Source organism: Mustela nigripes, chromosome 9, assembly GCF_022355385.1.
Source record: "Mustela nigripes isolate SB6536 chromosome 9, MUSNIG.SB6536, whole genome shotgun sequence".
NCBI lineage: Eukaryota > Metazoa > Chordata > Mammalia > Carnivora > Mustelidae > Mustela > Mustela nigripes.
Genome location: NC_081565.1, coordinates 36369463 through 36386052, shown reverse-complemented (window position 1 = coordinate 36386052; position 16590 = coordinate 36369463). Strand labels below are relative to the sequence as shown.

The 16590-nt window shown below is 51.3% G+C and overlaps 1 protein-coding gene across 1 annotated transcript; it reads left to right on the top strand.

Moving 5' to 3' along the window:
- Nucleotides 1-4498: 4498 nt before the first annotated feature.
- Nucleotides 4499-12955, top strand: DNAJB5 (DnaJ heat shock protein family (Hsp40) member B5). The gene is made up of 4 exons (XM_059411430.1): nt 4499-4680; nt 7028-7272; nt 10637-11238; nt 11370-12955. Exons 1-4 carry the CDS (start codon nt 4499-4501, stop codon nt 11601-11603), a joined length of 1263 nt encoding a protein of 420 aa, XP_059267413.1. The 3' UTR covers nt 11604-12955.
- The last annotated feature ends 3635 nt before the right edge of the window (nt 12956-16590 follow it).

The window sequence follows — 16590 nt, the reverse complement described above, 5'->3', positions numbered from 1 at the left end:
GTGTTGAGTTTGGGGAACTGACTGGTCCAGGACTAAGGCCAAGGTCAGTTACTCAGGTGAGGTCAAAGTTGGTACTCTGTGTGAAACTGAATTCTGGGTTCAAGTGTCAGCATGAAGTATGTATCCAGGTGAGATGCTAAGAGTCTGACTTCAGGAAGAAGTCAGTCAGCTTTCAGGGGTCAATGTAGCATTCCGATAGCAGGTGAAAGCATCAGGTAGTAAGTACCAGCCACAGGAGAACTCAAGCAAAGACACTGCAAGGGGAGAAGTATAGGGTTGGGGGACAGAATGAAGTAGTCACTAATTTCTAAGGACCTCCCAACTTTAAAGATGGTAAAGGGCAGGCTAGAGCCATGGTCCTCTCAAAAGGTGGATTCCTATATTCCAATTCCAGCTTCCTGTGAAAGCCCCCCACCAACAATAGTATTGCCACTTACAAGTCAAAGGTACAGTTTGGGGACAGGAGAGGTCCAAGGACCAGTCGGGTCACCACAGAAAGAGCAGCTGTGGGGGTAGTCTTCCTTCCCCCCAACTCCTGTTCTCTGTTTCTACTGGCAACAGGGCCTAGCAGCCTCCCACACCTAGACCTTAGCAACCGTGGGAGCCCCTGGCAACTGCTGCCATGGCGACAAGACAGGGAACTAAGAATGGGCTGGGGGGGAGCACTTCCTCTGGAGCCTTCAGGATATGTGCAAGATAGGGGGCTCCCCCTCCCATACACAGTCTGGGAGGGAACATGTGCTCCTGTCTAAACACCTCCTCACTGGCACCCACCCCCGCCCCTGCCCCCAGGTTCCGGTTCCCTCAGGGTGAGAAAATGAGGGACACCTAGGGTTATGACGTCTTCATAGGAAGGGAGGAGAATGCGGATGTTCAGAACAGACATGATCACGGGTTCATGCATGCACTGGCAGTCAACGTGTCAATATGCATGACACGGTTTATCACAGGGACACAGACCTACATGGTCATTTAATCACACATGTATATTAACACAAAATCACATATACAACAAATAATACACAATCAGGCATATTACCTCACAAAAATATTACACGGATATACACAGACACACTTTCACTTACAAATCACACTACAGATACAACAGTACAAATAAGTCTCAATCAGACTTGAACATCAAACAGATGCACTCACACATCCAGATACCTGGAACATACAGAGTAACGGTTAACTCTGCTGAGCAATAACTACATACCAAGCTCAGAACTACATGTATTGCATGTGTTACCTTAATTAACCCTCACAACAACCCTATGAGGTACTGCTCTTTTCTATACCCATGATACAAAGAAAGAAATGAGGCACAGATGTGGCAAGCAATCTCACAGGTCAACAGAGCCTACATTCTTACACCTATACCACATTGTGCACCCTGGTTCCTAATGCACACCTGATACCCAGGACAATAGGACCCAGGGTGAAAATAAAGACCCAGCAGACAATGGAATCCATGCTACCAGCACCTGAAGGCAAGGCCCTGCACCCCCAAAGGTCTAAGCCCACAATATAGCATTAGCAGGGACCAGGTAACGGCCAATGACTAAACTCTGCCTCCGTGTTGGCACAAGCAAGGCTGGAGGAGGCAAAATAGACAGAACTGGAATAGGAAGAAGTAGAGCCACCCACAGCCCGGGCCCCCATTGAGTCTGGAGGGGGCAGAGTGAGATCCCCCAGACTGAAGTAGCCAGTATCGGTCCTGAGCCCCCTCATCCTACCTTGCCCATCTCCATGTCACACTACTATTCCATTCCTTCATCATCCCATTTCCCCTCCCTTCTAGTCTTTGTTTCCCACTTCTTCCCTTCTCAGGGCCCCTCCTTACCTTCCACCCTATCTCTTCTCCCCTCCTCTTCCCATCCCCCTCACCCCATCTATCCTCCTTCTTCTCATTTCCCTCATTCCACCTTTTCTCTATCCTCTACCCCAGTTCCTTTCCTTACGTCACAGCTCACACCCCTTTACATCTGGGATCACCATGGTGAGTACTGGAAAGAAGGCAGATAATGGAGAATATGCAGACCCCACCTTGAAACCCCCCAGATCTCTCTCCTGCTCTGCTCTGTGGCCAGGTACTGATGTTCTCCAAGCCTCAGTTTCCACCTCTCTCCAGATTGCATGAACTCATGAGTGTCCAAACTGTTTCTGGGAAACACTTGGACACTCTGGCAAAGAGAGAGAGGTAAGAGCTTCTGCCCTGGCCCTTCCTTTGTCCTCAAACCTCCCAAGAACTCCTTCTCCTTCCTCACCCCCGGATAACCCCCTCCCCACCCCCGCTCCCTGTAGCACAGATGGTCCTGGGAGACAGTGACGTGGGCGCCAGGCACCGTGTCTGCTCAAGCGTCGGCTTCCGCTGGCTACCGCCTCCGCAGCCCTGCCTGCTCTGAACACCGGGGACACTAGGGCTGAGATTTAACGGCGGGAGGGGGGGGGGGGGGGGGGGGGGATTGAGATGGGAGATTCTGAGTGCGCTAAAGAAATCATGTAGAGCTGAGATGAAGGGTTAAAGGGGAGAGTTAGGATAGGACAGATCATACAAGTAGATAACGGATTAATAGGATGAAACGGAAGATGCGGAGGGGGGCGGGGGGAGGCAGGAGATAATATCCAGCCAAGAAGAGGGGAAAGAAAGGGTGGGCTAACATTTGGGAACTCAAAGGGGAAGTAGGATGAAAGATTACAGAGAGAACGTTAATGAGAATTGTGGGGGCTGCTGAGGAGGGGCTGCTCACAAGGGAGCTGGGATGAGAGGATTATACAGAGGATGAATAGGGGACTCACAAAGGGAATGAGGAGGCGCTAAACCTGGAAACAACTACCAGTGTAAATTACCAAGGAGAAAGCGGAAGGGTGCTTAAATTCTGCATGTCTATCGGGGTCTGTTTTGTTAGGTCACCTCAGGTCAATTCTGGGTCAAGATAAGGTAAAGCTGAATCAGGTCTGGTCGAGGTCAGTTCACAGCCCGGATGGAAGACAGGTAAGAAGGGGTGACCTTTTGACCCTGGTCCAGACTACACCTCGCAAAGCGCACTGTTCTCTCCCCTACCCTCCTAAATCAAGAAAGGAAAGAATGCCCAGAAATCACCGCCAACTGGTAGGCAGTTTTCCTTTAAGGCTGCCTTTGACGTTACACAGGTTCCAGAAGGTTCTCCCGGGATTCGAGCGGTGGCCAGTACGTCCCACCTTCTCAAACCCGAGATTGGACTAATATAGTTGCCCCCAGTCTCGGGTCTGAGCCCGATAGACCAACCAATAAAATCAAAGGGCGCCTAGAGTTGCCGCCCTCTTTTCCTTTCACCAATGACACGACGAGCTAGCGAAGAGGTGTGGTTGACTGATCCCAGAGTGCACCAATCAGACGGACACCAATCACTGCCCGGAATGTGTGCGCGTGTGGCCGGGTGACAGGGGCGGAGAATGGGCGGCTATCACGAAGGCACTCGTTGAAGGCTGTCCAATTACAGCGGAGGCTGGGTTGAGTGACGGCCAGGCCGCGCAATGGGCGGCGCGGAGGCGGAGCCGTGGGGGCGGGTTCCCCGGCCCGCTGTCTGCGGCCGGCGGGCAGGCGACTCCTGTCCCGAGTGGAGGCGGCGGAGCCGGAGCCAAGGGAGGGGGCAGCGGCTGTCTGACGGACCGCGGTGGCGCCCGCAGCTCCTCACTGGTGAGGGCACCGAGCCAGGACTCAGGGGTCCCGGGAGCGGGGGCGTCGCGGAGCCAGGGGTCCTGGTGTAGGGGGTGGGGGAAACGGGGGGAGGCGCTGGGACACTGAAGGCCCATCGTTTCTTCTGCCGTGGTGGTGCGGGGACTGGGGTCTGCAAGTGCTCGATGTCTGCGACCCTCTTAACGGGGGGTAGCCAGCGTCTGAGCTGGGGGGAGGGTCGGGCCGGGTCGGATTGGGTTCCGCCGGCGGAGGCGTTTCTGAGCCAGCCCAGCCTGTCAGCGCCGGTGACATCACCGACCACCCTCCCCCGCCCGAGCCCCTTCCCCTCCCTTCCCCTCCCTTCCCCTCCTCTCCTCGCCGCGCCTTTTGTCCGGGGCGAGCTCCGCTCTGCCCCGCCCCTCCCCGCCCATCTGAGAGGGAGGAGACTCCGGGTCAGTGACTTCATTGAGTAGGTTCTCGGGGATTGGGGTCGGATCCTCCCTGGAGAGAGGCGAGAGGAACTCACTGCCTCTCAGGCACTCACAATCACACCTGCCACAGGTACACAGGCTGCCACTAGCAAGCACACGCTTGCCACTGCCAGCCTTACTGTCACACTGCCATACAGCCATTCATACAGACATTGCTGCACCTGAGAGCAGGTGGCTGCTGGACCCTATTCCTTCACTCTCCACACCTGGGGATCAGGTCTAGCTCCTGCTGCACCGGACAGGACTTGCTGGGCAAGTGCCTCTGAGAACCTGAGGAGGTGGCTTCCAGAGCTGCAGCTTTCCAAGCAGGCTCCTGTGGAGCGATCAGAGGTGAGGGGCTGGGCTGGGCATGTTTAAGCGCACAGTGCTCTCCTGCCCATCCCCAGCAGCACCCCCACTACAGGCCCGAGGAGCTTTCCGGAGCTTCCCACACTTCTGGGGAGAAGACTTCTTAGCCAGCTTGATGTTTAAAATTCAGCTGGAGCCCTTAAAACTTCGAGCGTGGACGCTGAATGGGTTTGTAAAGTTCCGGTAAGTCCCTCTGGAGAAGGGCACTCATATCCCTACCACGTCAAATTCTCCACATCATATCCCCCTTCATTGCCAACCATATCATCCTCATCCCATCCCCATTACATGTAAGAACCCCCCTCCTACCTCACCCTTACATCTGAATGAACTGCACCCCTTGTCATTCATCTCCTATACCAAGCCTTTTGGGCATCCATCCGTTTTCCACAGACATCTTCTCCAGTATTTCAACTCTCTACATCTCTCTCTCAACCCATTGGTAACCCATTTTCCACCTCCGTCGTTTCCATTTGTCATCCCTTGTCCCCTTCACCAGTAATTCATTTTCTGTCTCAACCATTCCCCTCCCTATACAGGCCTTCTTGCTATTTCTCATTTTTCACTCCTGCCTCTACATGAACATCCTCTTCATTCTTCTCCATCCAAGGCAGTGCCATGCCATGGGGTTCCTTTGTCATTGCAACACGTGGCTTGTGGGTATGGGGAGGGAGGGAGAGAGGGAGGAAAAGAGGAGGAAAAAGGCAATTCCTGAAAAAGCTTGCTCTGTGTCTGTGGAGACAAGAGAATTGTAGGTCTAGAATGCTTATCAGGTGAGTGCCAGGAAGGAAGCTGGCCTGATAAGGAGGTAATACAGGGACAGCAAGAGGAGGGTGGGAGCACTGGCAAGCTGTTCCACTTGCCCTCTGCCTAGAAGCTGCTGTGGCTCTCTGCGGGCACCCTCTTGGTGTACTAAGGTTCCTTCCCAGTCCTGGGGTGATGGGGAGAAGGTGTGGGCTGAGGCAGAGATGGCAGACCACCCCCAGTTCCCTTTCAGACGGCTTTTACCGCTGCTTCCGAAAATGGCTGCCCACCCCCAGATGCTCTTCTCTCACTCTTGCAACCCCAGCTTCCCCCACCAGGCGTGACATGCTGGTAGGGGGATAAGGGGGAGTACCCGCCTTTATGGAGCCTTTTCTTCGTCAGAGTGAGGTGACTCCCAGAACCATGAGTCAACTCAGCCACCTGCAACAGGCCCTGTGGGAGCAGGAGCTAGGGCCATTGTCCCTGCCTTCCTGGGGCCTTAAGGCCTCCCCTTACCCATTACAGCCCTCCCTCCTGCCAGGAAACCCTGTATACCTTACTGAAGCAGTCAGAGGCAGAAAACCAGTCCTCAGCTATGGCTGCCAGCCCAGGACATTGCTAGAAAGACTCTGATTTTCTGGGCTTTGGTAGGGGTTGGCCAAGCCACTGAAGGCCTAGAGAATGTCTTCTGGCCATCTCCCCAGCTACAGAACAGTCCCCTTCCCTCCTATCCACTACGTAGTCAGTGATGAAAGGGGATTAGGGTGAAGAATGAGGGCCCTATGTTTCTGCCTCACAAAACAAATGCCCCTGCATCTAGCTTAGAAGGAACTATCAGAGGAGTGTGAACCTGGCCCTGGGCCAGATCCTGAACCACTGGGCAGGTGAAAAGGAGGGACTGGTAGGGAAGGGAAGGTATTAAGGAAATAGTGATTAGTGCCTAACTGTTCTGACAACTAAGGTTAAGAAAGGCCCTATGCCCAGGATGCTTTTGTTCACTAACACTAGTGCTTAGATGGCAAAGACATGTCTTCACAAACATTTTGTGTGTAGACACTGGAAAATGAGTAAAGGGAACTGTTGCCCTGGTTGGAGGAAGGACAGTGTCATCTCCCTGCTAATCAGGGAGTTAGAAACACCAGTTTCCAAAGGCTATGAGTCATCCTCTGATCTGAGTCACACGTGAGGCTTAGCATTATCTGGGGAACAGGGACAGGAGGCCTGGGGTCTTCACTAGTGGAGAGGACTCCAGGCACCCACACCCTGACTCAGCCTGGCTGGCCAGGACAGCTGGCTAAAGACCGGGCCTGTCCCTAGTCCTGGGCCACTGCCCCAGCTGCCCTTAGCCCGGGCACCATGCCTGAGGAGTGGCGTAAAAGACCACAACGCTCAGTGACCTCACCCAGCACACTGATCTTTGCCAGCTTCTGTGTGTGGGCCTGTCAGTCCAGGGTGCCACCTCATGCAGCAGGACCTCTCAGGGGTCCTCAGTCTGGCCCAAGGACCTGGGCCTTAGCCTAGCCCCTAGTAGGCCACAGCCCCCAGCTTCTTGCCGGGAAAATCCAGGAGCTGACGAAAGAATCACAGAATCCTAGAATGTCAGAGCTGGAAGAGATCATCTAGACCAAACCTTTCATTTCACTGATGGGGAGACAGAGGCCTACAGAACAGGCATGACCTGCTGAAAGTCACACAGTGAGTCACTTAGAGATTGTAGGATCATCAGGAACAGGGCTAGGTCAGGAGGGAAGAGGGGCTTCAAGGACTGCCCCTGGGTTTCTTTCAGAAACAAGGAGACAAGTGCCGGTCCAGTGGCTGTGATGGGAAAGAACTATTACAAGATTCTTGGGATCCCATCGGGAGCCAACGAGGATGAGATCAAGAAAGCCTACCGGAAGATGGCATTGAAGTACCACCCAGACAAGAACAAAGAACCCAATGCTGAGGAGAAGTTTAAGGAGATTGCAGAGGCCTATGATGTGCTGAGTGACCCTAAGAAACGGGGCCTGTATGACCAGTATGGGGAGGAAGGTAAGAGGACAGTGCTCCAGTCTGATACTGGACCCCTGTCCTTGGCTGGGGTGCTGGGTGACCCAGTTCTCATAGGCAACTGGAAGCTAAGGAGGGGGTGAGGGAGGCAAGGGTACTTAGCACTGACACCTGGAGGAGAGAAGAGACCACCCACTACCCAGCCTTGGCTTACCATAGTTCTCCCCACTTCTCTCTAACCCTCTCCCTCCTCAAATTCAGGCCTTAGAGACTTCTGGAGTCAGGAGCAGAGGCCTTCCCCCTCCCATTTTGCCCTCCCAGCCTTATTAGTCCAGTCTGAAGTCCCAGCCACTTCATTGGCTGATAGGGAATGTTAGGGAGAAGGAGTGTGTGCGGTTTGGCGGTCTGAGGACAGAGCATTTACATTCATCAGCATCAAAGTTTGGCCCTTAAGCAGCCTGGGAATTAACCACTGGAGCTCTGATATGGAGAGATGATCTTCCCCTTCCTTGCCCACTTCAAGCCAGCATAATGGAGGGGGAGCTTTGCCTCCCGGAGGAAGTGGCAGGGATCCAAGGATGGAAGGGGAACTGCTGCTGGCATCTTGCCACCCTCCCTGAAGTAGCTGATGGCCTCGCACAGGGTGGCAGGAAAGGCCCAAATAAAGCCTCTGAGAGGGCGGCCCCTCCCAGTACATCCCACAGGCATGAGGTAGCTGCTAATTCTGGACCTGCCCCTCAGGGCCGCCTGCCACCCGCCAGCCACAGGCACCTGTTAGGCTATATTAAGAGACGTTGCCACAGCTGAAGACTCTCCTTCCCAAGAGGAACTGTCCTTCCTGCCCAAGAGCATCTACCTTTCTTCCACATTCTCCTCCTCACTCTCCCCACTCCAGCTTCAAAACTAGATGGGCTAATGATACATACTGTACTTGCTACAGAGTGTGCTCCAAAGTGTTCTTTTCCTCTCCTCCTCGCTTTGTGTCCCATGTTAGCCTCTCTGCACCCCAGTCCTCCCAACCCCACTCCTCATTCTCCATGCCACCAGTTTCTTCAGTTTTAACCCGCTCACCTACTAGACTTGCCAGCTCCCAGATTCACAGACATCTGCTGGAATCCCCCAGTGTTCTCTCAGCTAAGACATTTTTCTCTCTGGGGTGGAGGGGGGTGGGGAAGAGGGAAGCAGTGTACACACCATGCCACCGTGTGACCTGTCTAGAAATTACACTCTTTTTTAAAAAAAATTTTTAAAGATTTTATTTATTTATTTGACAGAGAGATCACAAATACACAGAGTAGCAGGCTGAGAGAAGGAGAAGCAGGCTCCTTACTGAGCAGAGAGCCCAATGCGGGGCTTGATCCCAGGACCCTGGGACCATGACTTGAGCTGAAGGCAGAGGCTTAACCCTCTGAGCCACCCAGGCGCCCCTAGGAATTGTACTCTTTTCTCCACTTGGCCTCACCTTTATTAGCAGAAGAGCTATCCAGAAACTTCACCCCGCCTGCATGACCAAGCCTGAGTGAAGGGCAAAGCTCAGCCCCTAGGACCAGACACTGGGTTCTGCTGTCAATCTACAGCCCAGGAGGTCTCCAAAGAATGCAGCACAACCTTAAGGAGAAACCCAGGGCCCAGGGAAGGAGAACCAGCCTTGAAAATGTGGGTTATATTTGTTGGCCCTGCCCCGGCCCCAAGAGCCAGCCAGCAGAAGTGTGCACAGAGACTCTCTGCACAACCCTGGCTGGGGACAAGTTGTTCCCAGCTTGGGAAAGGGAGTGGTCACTGCCACTGCAACAGGGATCCCTACAGAGAAGTTTCCCCTCTTGCTGTTACCAGTCCAACCTCTCTCTCTCACTGAGCTCTGGCAAGCTTCTTGAACTTACCTGATAATCAGACCCTCCGTATAAGCAAAGAACAGACCCCAAGTCTCAGGGGAGGGATGAAGAGACAGCTGCCACAAATCTCTGAACTGCCTGACACTTGGCCTCTCTAATGAAACCTAAGTCTGTCCTTGCAGTCCCAGGAAATAAGAGGCTAATCATTTTAGGCTTAAACTTCCACAGCCAATTGAAATTCGAGATAAAAAGCCTCAAAGAGAAGAGTCCTTCCCCTAGCCTGTGCCCCACCTGAGTCTACACATTGTAGATCCTTTCTCAGTGTTAACCCCCTCCCTCACTCCTCCCCACACCCCACCCGATCACCACCACTACCATCCCCCCATGAAGGCTGCCTCCAGCAATCTGAGCTCTGTAGGCAGGACCTGACTGTGAGAGAGCAGCTAGGACCACTACCCACAACGTGCCAGCACATTTGCACATTTTGGCTGCTCTGACATCAGGTATAGGATGTGGGGCTTGGTGTTGTAGAAGTCCAAGAACCATTATTCCCATTTGTATTTTGTGTCTGTCCAGTGTGTGAACAGCACCCCTGGAGTTGTATAATACCATGAGCTCTGAGTGTGGAAGCAAAACATCTGAAAACTTTTTCTAGAGAAACAGCTCCTTGGGGCACCTGGGTGGGTCAGTTAGTTAAGCATCTGACTTTGGGTCCGGTCATGATCTCAGGGGTCCTGGAATCAAGCCCCCCCATCCTGCCCCCTCATCCAGCCCCTTTGTGTCCAGGCCCTGTGTCCAGTTCCCCCCCACTCCACCATAGGGCTCCCTATTCAGCAGGGAAGCTGCTTGCCCCTCTCCCTCTGCCCCTCCCACCCCCCCCCCAGCTCATGGACACACTATCTCTCTCTTGCTCTCTCATATAAATAAAATATTTTTTAAACAGAAAGAAAGAAAAAGAAATAGCTCCTCATCTCCAAGCTAATGAGCTTTCCTGCTTTTTGGGGCCCTCCTGATTTCCCATTTGGGTAGGAGTCAGGAAGAAGAAGAACAACACTAGAAGCAGAATGAGCGTGGGCTTCCTCCTGGACAGTATCCCCACATTATTTGGGACAGGTCACTTATAGCTTCCTGTACAGTTAAATCCGGTCCAGTTGCCTCTCACTCTGTTTGTCTTAGGAAATAAACAAAGATTTGGGAGTCAGGTATGACTGTAATGTGATCCCAGGCCAGCCACTGAAGGCTTTGTGAGATATCTTTGGGTCATGAGGACATGGAAGAGTACATGACTGGAAGTCCTATCCTCCAAGTCTTCTAGCCTTGGCTTTTCTACCCGTTAGGTAACTCAGCTTCTTTGAACCTCCTGATGTGCTTTATTATTAAACATATAATTAAGAATAGAAATTAATCTTATCAGATTCTGGCATACTGGCATACTCTGTTATGCCAGTCCTCTTTATGCGAGTTGAAGGGGGCTTCTTTCTCTAGGCCCATGAACTAGGAGCTAGAGGGCAGGGGGCGGAGATTGGGGTGGAGCTAGTACCAGCCACACTATGCCTAACTTCTCCTCCCTCCAGGCCTGAAGACCGGCGGTGGTTCATCAGGTGGCTCCAGTGGCTCCTTTCACTACACCTTTCATGGGGATCCCCATGCCACCTTTGCCTCCTTCTTTGGTGGCTCCAACCCCTTCGATATCTTCTTTGCCAGCAGCCGGTCCACTAGACCATTTGGTGGCTTTGACCCAGAGGACATGGATGTGGATGAAGATGAGGATCCATTTGGTGCCTTTGGCCGCTTTGGCTTCAATGGGCTGAGTAGGGGTCCAAGGCGAGCCCCAGAACCACTGTACCCTCGGCGCAAGGTACAAGACCCACCTGTGGTGCATGAGCTGCGGGTGTCCCTGGAAGAGATCTACCACGGCTCTACCAAGCGCATGAAGATCACAAGGCGGCGCCTCAACCCTGATGGGCGAACTGTGCGCACCGAGGACAAGATCCTACACATTGTCATCAAGCGTGGCTGGAAGGAAGGCACCAAGATCACCTTTCCCAAAGAGGGTGATGCCACACCTGACAACATCCCTGCTGACATTGTCTTTGTGCTCAAAGACAAGCCCCATGCACACTTCCGCCGAGATGGCACCAACGTGCTCTACAGTGCCCTGATTAGCCTCAAGGAGGTAGGGCTTGGGTCAGGCTGTGTGTGTGTTGGGGAGGGGAGGGAAAATGGGCACATTCTTTCCTCGCTTCAATCTTTTCCTCCTTTCCCACTCTGTGCCACCTTTTCCTCACTCTGCCTCATTTTCCCCAGGCGCTGTGTGGCTGCACTGTGAACATTCCCACTATCGATGGCCGGGTGATCCCATTACCCTGCAATGATGTCATCAAGCCAGGCACCGTGAAGAGACTCCGTGGAGAGGGCCTTCCCTTCCCCAAAGTGCCCACCCAGCGAGGAGACCTCATTGTCGAGTTCAAAGTTCGCTTCCCAGACAGATTAACACCACAGACACGACAGATCCTTAAGCAGCACCTACCCTGTTCTTAGGCTCTGCCCCAGCCAGCCCAGAGTCTACCACAGCAATACCCCCTACACTCACCCCACCCAGTGTGCACCCAGCTTGGTGTCCGCCGGACATGGGCAACTTTTTCTAAAATGGAAAAAAAAAAAAAAAAGCCACTGGGTTTCAGGAAAATGTTCCTGTCCCTGACCCTTTTCAGAGCTGGGCTGCCTTGGGGAAGTGGGTGGGAGGTGGGGAGAGCTAGCCCAGGCCTGGGGTCAATTTTCATGTCACTTGTTTTGAATCCAGTAACCACGCCAGTGGCTGGAGAGTGACCTGAGTGCTACTTGAAGATACAGAGATTCCCTGTCCATGCCTGTAAATAGCATGTCTTCTTTCCCCTCTCAGCTTTGCTAATACCTCTCCTCTCCCTTCTCTTCAGCTTCCTCCTACTGGGGGATGAAAAAGATAGAAAGGGCACTGCTTCCCCACCCCCACCCCACCCCTAGGTCCACAGTGTCTAAGGTTAATGCACACATACTCACTCACACAAAGCACTCACCTAGAGCTATCTGTGCCTCTCCGGAGTCAAGATAAGAAGGGAAGGTCCGTAACCCATGAACCGGGCCACTGAGCACGAGACACTTTTCATTTGAGGCAGGAAGGTGAACAGGAGGGCCCTTGGCAGCCTCCCTGAGAGCTTCCCTGCCCAGATCCCACAGAGCTGAAAGTTCTGTCCTCCCTGCTGCTCTCAGGAGTGTGCAAGGTGGGGGGAGGGGAAGAGGGCCTGCTGTATTAAGGCTAAGAGGTAGGGGGCAAGGTCCATCTCCCAGCCTTCATCAGGAAGGGAAAGGGCTTTGGGGTCAGGTGGCAGCTATTCCCCACCAAGAGATTCAGGGTCACAGGTTTCTCCCCACACCTCTGAACTCAGGGCCTAGCCACCCCCAAACTTCCAAATCCCACTTTTGTGATATGTGAAGCTACTTATTTCTTACCCTTCATGGAGACTGCGTGGGAGAATTTCCAGCCCTTTGATGTCTGTTACCCCACCCCACTCCCACAGTTGTAGAAAGGTCAAATAGTGAAGAAGCTAGGGGAAGATGGCTTCAGCCAGGTCCTGGGGTGGGGTCTTTAGGTTTTCTCACTTTGACAAGCCCCTGAATGTTTTTATAGTAGTTTTTTTGTATTTTTTTGTAATGACAGTATTATGAAAAAAAATAAAGTATTTTAAAAATAAGCCATCTGAGCAGGAACAATGAACCTGGGATGGGGGCAGATGTGAAGTACCACTCAACTTCCCTCCAGGGCCCTGGTCACTGCAGAGAAAATCCTGGAAGTCCCACAGTATAAGGTGAAGCAGACCCCTTCCTTCCTCTAAGCCTAGGCTCCTGGGATTTCTAAAACCTATACCCCAAACACAGCAGAGCAGAAGACACCACTCAACTATTAGAAGAAACAAATCTATTTAGAAAGAATAAATATCCTTGGTTATGAGAAATAGAGACTATCCTCTTTGAAGGATGTGCTAGCATGAGAACTAATATATCTTCTCTATGGGGACTGGAATTTTCCTTTGAGAAAAATGTTCCTCCTACGAGGGGATAAAGGAGGACTTTCTGGCAACTAGAAGAGAATCATCCCCACAGACAGAGCCTGGGGCAGTGGAAAAAGCGACTAGAGGTAACTGGCTGGTGTCTCTGGCCCATGCTGGCAGGGCCTGGCTGGGGATGCAGGCTCCCTAGAAGGCATGAACACTGTTGCTGATCCTTAAATCTTACAGTTTTCTGAGGATGTTTGTCCTTGTCTCTGAACTACTTATCCCTGATGAGACAACTCTGATCCTCATGGGCTGCATATGGCCTGCCCGATGCACTTGTCAGTCTCCTTGGATCTGGGTAAGGAGGGGACCCATAGTTGTAGGAATGCCCACCTGCAGGCTGGGCCTGGGCCTGGACTTTCTCCTGATGCTGACTTTCTTCCATGCCTGAGCCCCAGATTCTTCTTCAAGATCAAGCTACAAGAACCGTGCCCTCCTAAGCTTCACAGTGCCATGAAGACACCTCTGCCTTTACCGGGGCCTAGGCTCAATACAGACGCTAGCACAAACTAAGCTTTAACAAGGAACTTCTGTCCTTGCCTTTTCCCCTGGGACAATGCCAGTGAAAAAGCTTATCATCATTTTACCTATGGTACTTTGGGAGGAGCCTGTTCCTTCCACTGCAGAAACCAAGGGGTCTTGTTCACAAAAGTGTCTGCAAATTTCCTGGCCTGGGCAGGGAGATCCCCAACCCTGCATCTGCTACTCTGGGCTTTCTTGTTTTGGGTCCCCTAGGTTGTCCCTCTTTGCTTGGGACTAAATTATTGTCCTGGCTCTCTCCTAAGGCCTGAAGCTTTGGGATCCAGGTCTGCTGAGCCAGACTACTTCCTCTGGCTTCAGTGTGTAAATGTAGGACCTGGGAAACTGTTGTATCTCACTGAGCACTCTCTGGGGATAAGCTTATGAGTCCTTAAAAGCCAGGCAATCTGAGGCCAGGGGCACTCCTGTGAGAAAACCCTGAAGCTGGTTCTGCTGCTCTAACTGCAACTTGAGCCTTTCCCGTCTTAAAGGTTGCGTGGGGGATTTTGGTCATTTAATGCCTGTGTAACCCTACACACACACACACACACACACATCCCTCCCAACATAAAAGTCAAGATAGTAAAAGAGCTAATGGAAAGACTAGTTTAAAAAAAAAAAAAAAAGACTAGTTTTGCCAGGTCCTGGGCAGGGGCGTCTTAACTCACTTTGAGAAGCCCCTGAAGCCTTTTATAGTAGTGTATGTGTATATGTGTACAATTTTGTAATGACAGTACTGTGACTGTCATTTGCTCATTTGTATAACAGTAACATGTTCTTTAAGGTCTGGCCATCCTGAATCTTAGGCAGCCATCACTCTTGGTGGTAGGGGCCATTCCTTGGTCACTGGAGCTCCTTGACCACTCAGATAGCCATTTAGCTTCTGGGCATCTCCCAGCTCACTGACTCAGAACACCTTAGCATCTGGAGTCTTCTTGGACTTCACTATCTTCCTAGACTATTTGACCCTTGAAGGAATCCCTAAATTAATCTCCAATATCCTTTTCCCAAGTGGAGACTCCAAGAAGATGCTCCCCTCTGTGGCCATCCCCCTCCAGACCCTCCTCCTCTGCATTTGGGGCACTGCTTCTCCATGGCTGGAGTCTGTGGGTACATAACTCCACTATAAATCCTTGGGTCATCATTTGGAAGTGACTCTGGACTGCCTCTCTTATCCCCCATACATTTGCATTCTGCTACGATTTGTCCAGAATGAGGGGCAAAAGTTTGTCTGCTCTTCTTCTTGGACTGAGGGTCCTATGTGAGCCAGAACCAGCATCTCAGGGCCCTCTGGCTTCCTTGCTCACAGGAAGCAGGGAAAGAACTATACAAGGTAGGGACTGAATCTTTTGTGATCAGCCTTTCCTCTGGCCTACACAATGGTTTCTTTCAAAGAGTTACGCAACCTTGGCTTAGCCATTGCCAAAACATGTGTGGCTGAGAAAGAAAAGTGGACCAGGGAATAAATCATGATTGGGTCTCCAACAACGTAACAGTTTTATGATTCAAGGACCTGGTGAGGTAAGCTCTACCTCTGCAGCACCCAAAATTATTTAACCTGGGCTTCCTAGTGCTTAGCTAATGCCTACCTAGATCAAGGAAGGGAAGATACCTTTCAAGAGGTATTCAGCCAGTGTTCCTGACTCATTGAGGGTACCAAATTTCCAGTTTCTAAGCAGCTGTAAGATTTCCCAGGAGGCAGCAAATGTATAATAGGCAGCAAGCCATGAACAATACACACCTATAGGGATCCCACTGTGATAGACTTGTCCCAGCTTCCTGTCCAAGTAAACCAATGCATTTTCCAGTTGCTTCCAATTTAGTTTTTCTTTTGAACACCTTGAAAAGTCATTTTCTGACCAATTCTTTCAATGACTCAACAAGTCACTTTTTATCTCCTCTACAGAATCAGCCCCAAAACCTCACTAAATAGCTTTCTGAACTCCTTGATAGGTAACAACTCTGTGATAGGTCTTTTCTAACTATGCCTCAGACTCTTCCTTTGGTTATTCCCTAACTGGAACTTTGTGGCTTCCTCACATAGGAACTTCCTGGGTGTCACAATCCAATCTTCCTTAGAGCCTTGCTGCTTTGGCTCATAAACACATAGGGTTGTGAAAGTCTATGATTGTTCCTTAGTTGAGATTTGTCTATTGGTTGCCACGAGGCTGCATCAATACCAGAGACTTGGATCATGCAAGCCAAGACCCACCACTGTCACATGGACTCTTTCAAAGGTGATGCACTCTAGTTGGTTCCAAATATTATTGCTTATAGTAAATTCTCTAGGAAGAATGGAAACTGCCACATAGTTCTGGGAGGCCACGCTATACTGAAAAAGATTAAAACTCACAAATCTACAAACCACTTCTGTAACAGGTATTAAATTTCATTTGAGGTGAGAGATTGTACCTCATGCTGGATTCTAGGAAAGGATACCCCAGAGATCCTAATCTGGGATGAAAAAGAAAGTAGTAGGAGTGGGAGCATGGGTTGAAGTTTGGCTTGAGGTAGGGGCTGGTAATGAAGCAGGGTTCAGGGCTGGGGGAGCACTGGGGAACCTGTAGTCTGAATTTTAACTGAGGGGTGGAGGAGTGGGCATTAAAAATTATACCACAGTGGTGCCTGGGTAGCTCAGTCAGCTGAGCATCTGGTTCTTGGGTTTGGGCTCAGGTCATGATCTCAGGGTCGCAAGACAACCCTGCCTCAGCTTCTGCACTAGGCTTGCAGCCTGCTTAAGAAGAATCTTAATCTTTCCCTCTCCCTCTGCCTCTACCTGCCCACCATTCACTCTCTCTCAAAACAAACAAAAAATTTTTAAACTACTGATTTTTATTTTTTATTTTTATTTTTTTTAAAGATTTTATTTTGACAGACAGAGATTACAAGTAGGCAGAGAGGCAGGCAGAGAGAGAGAG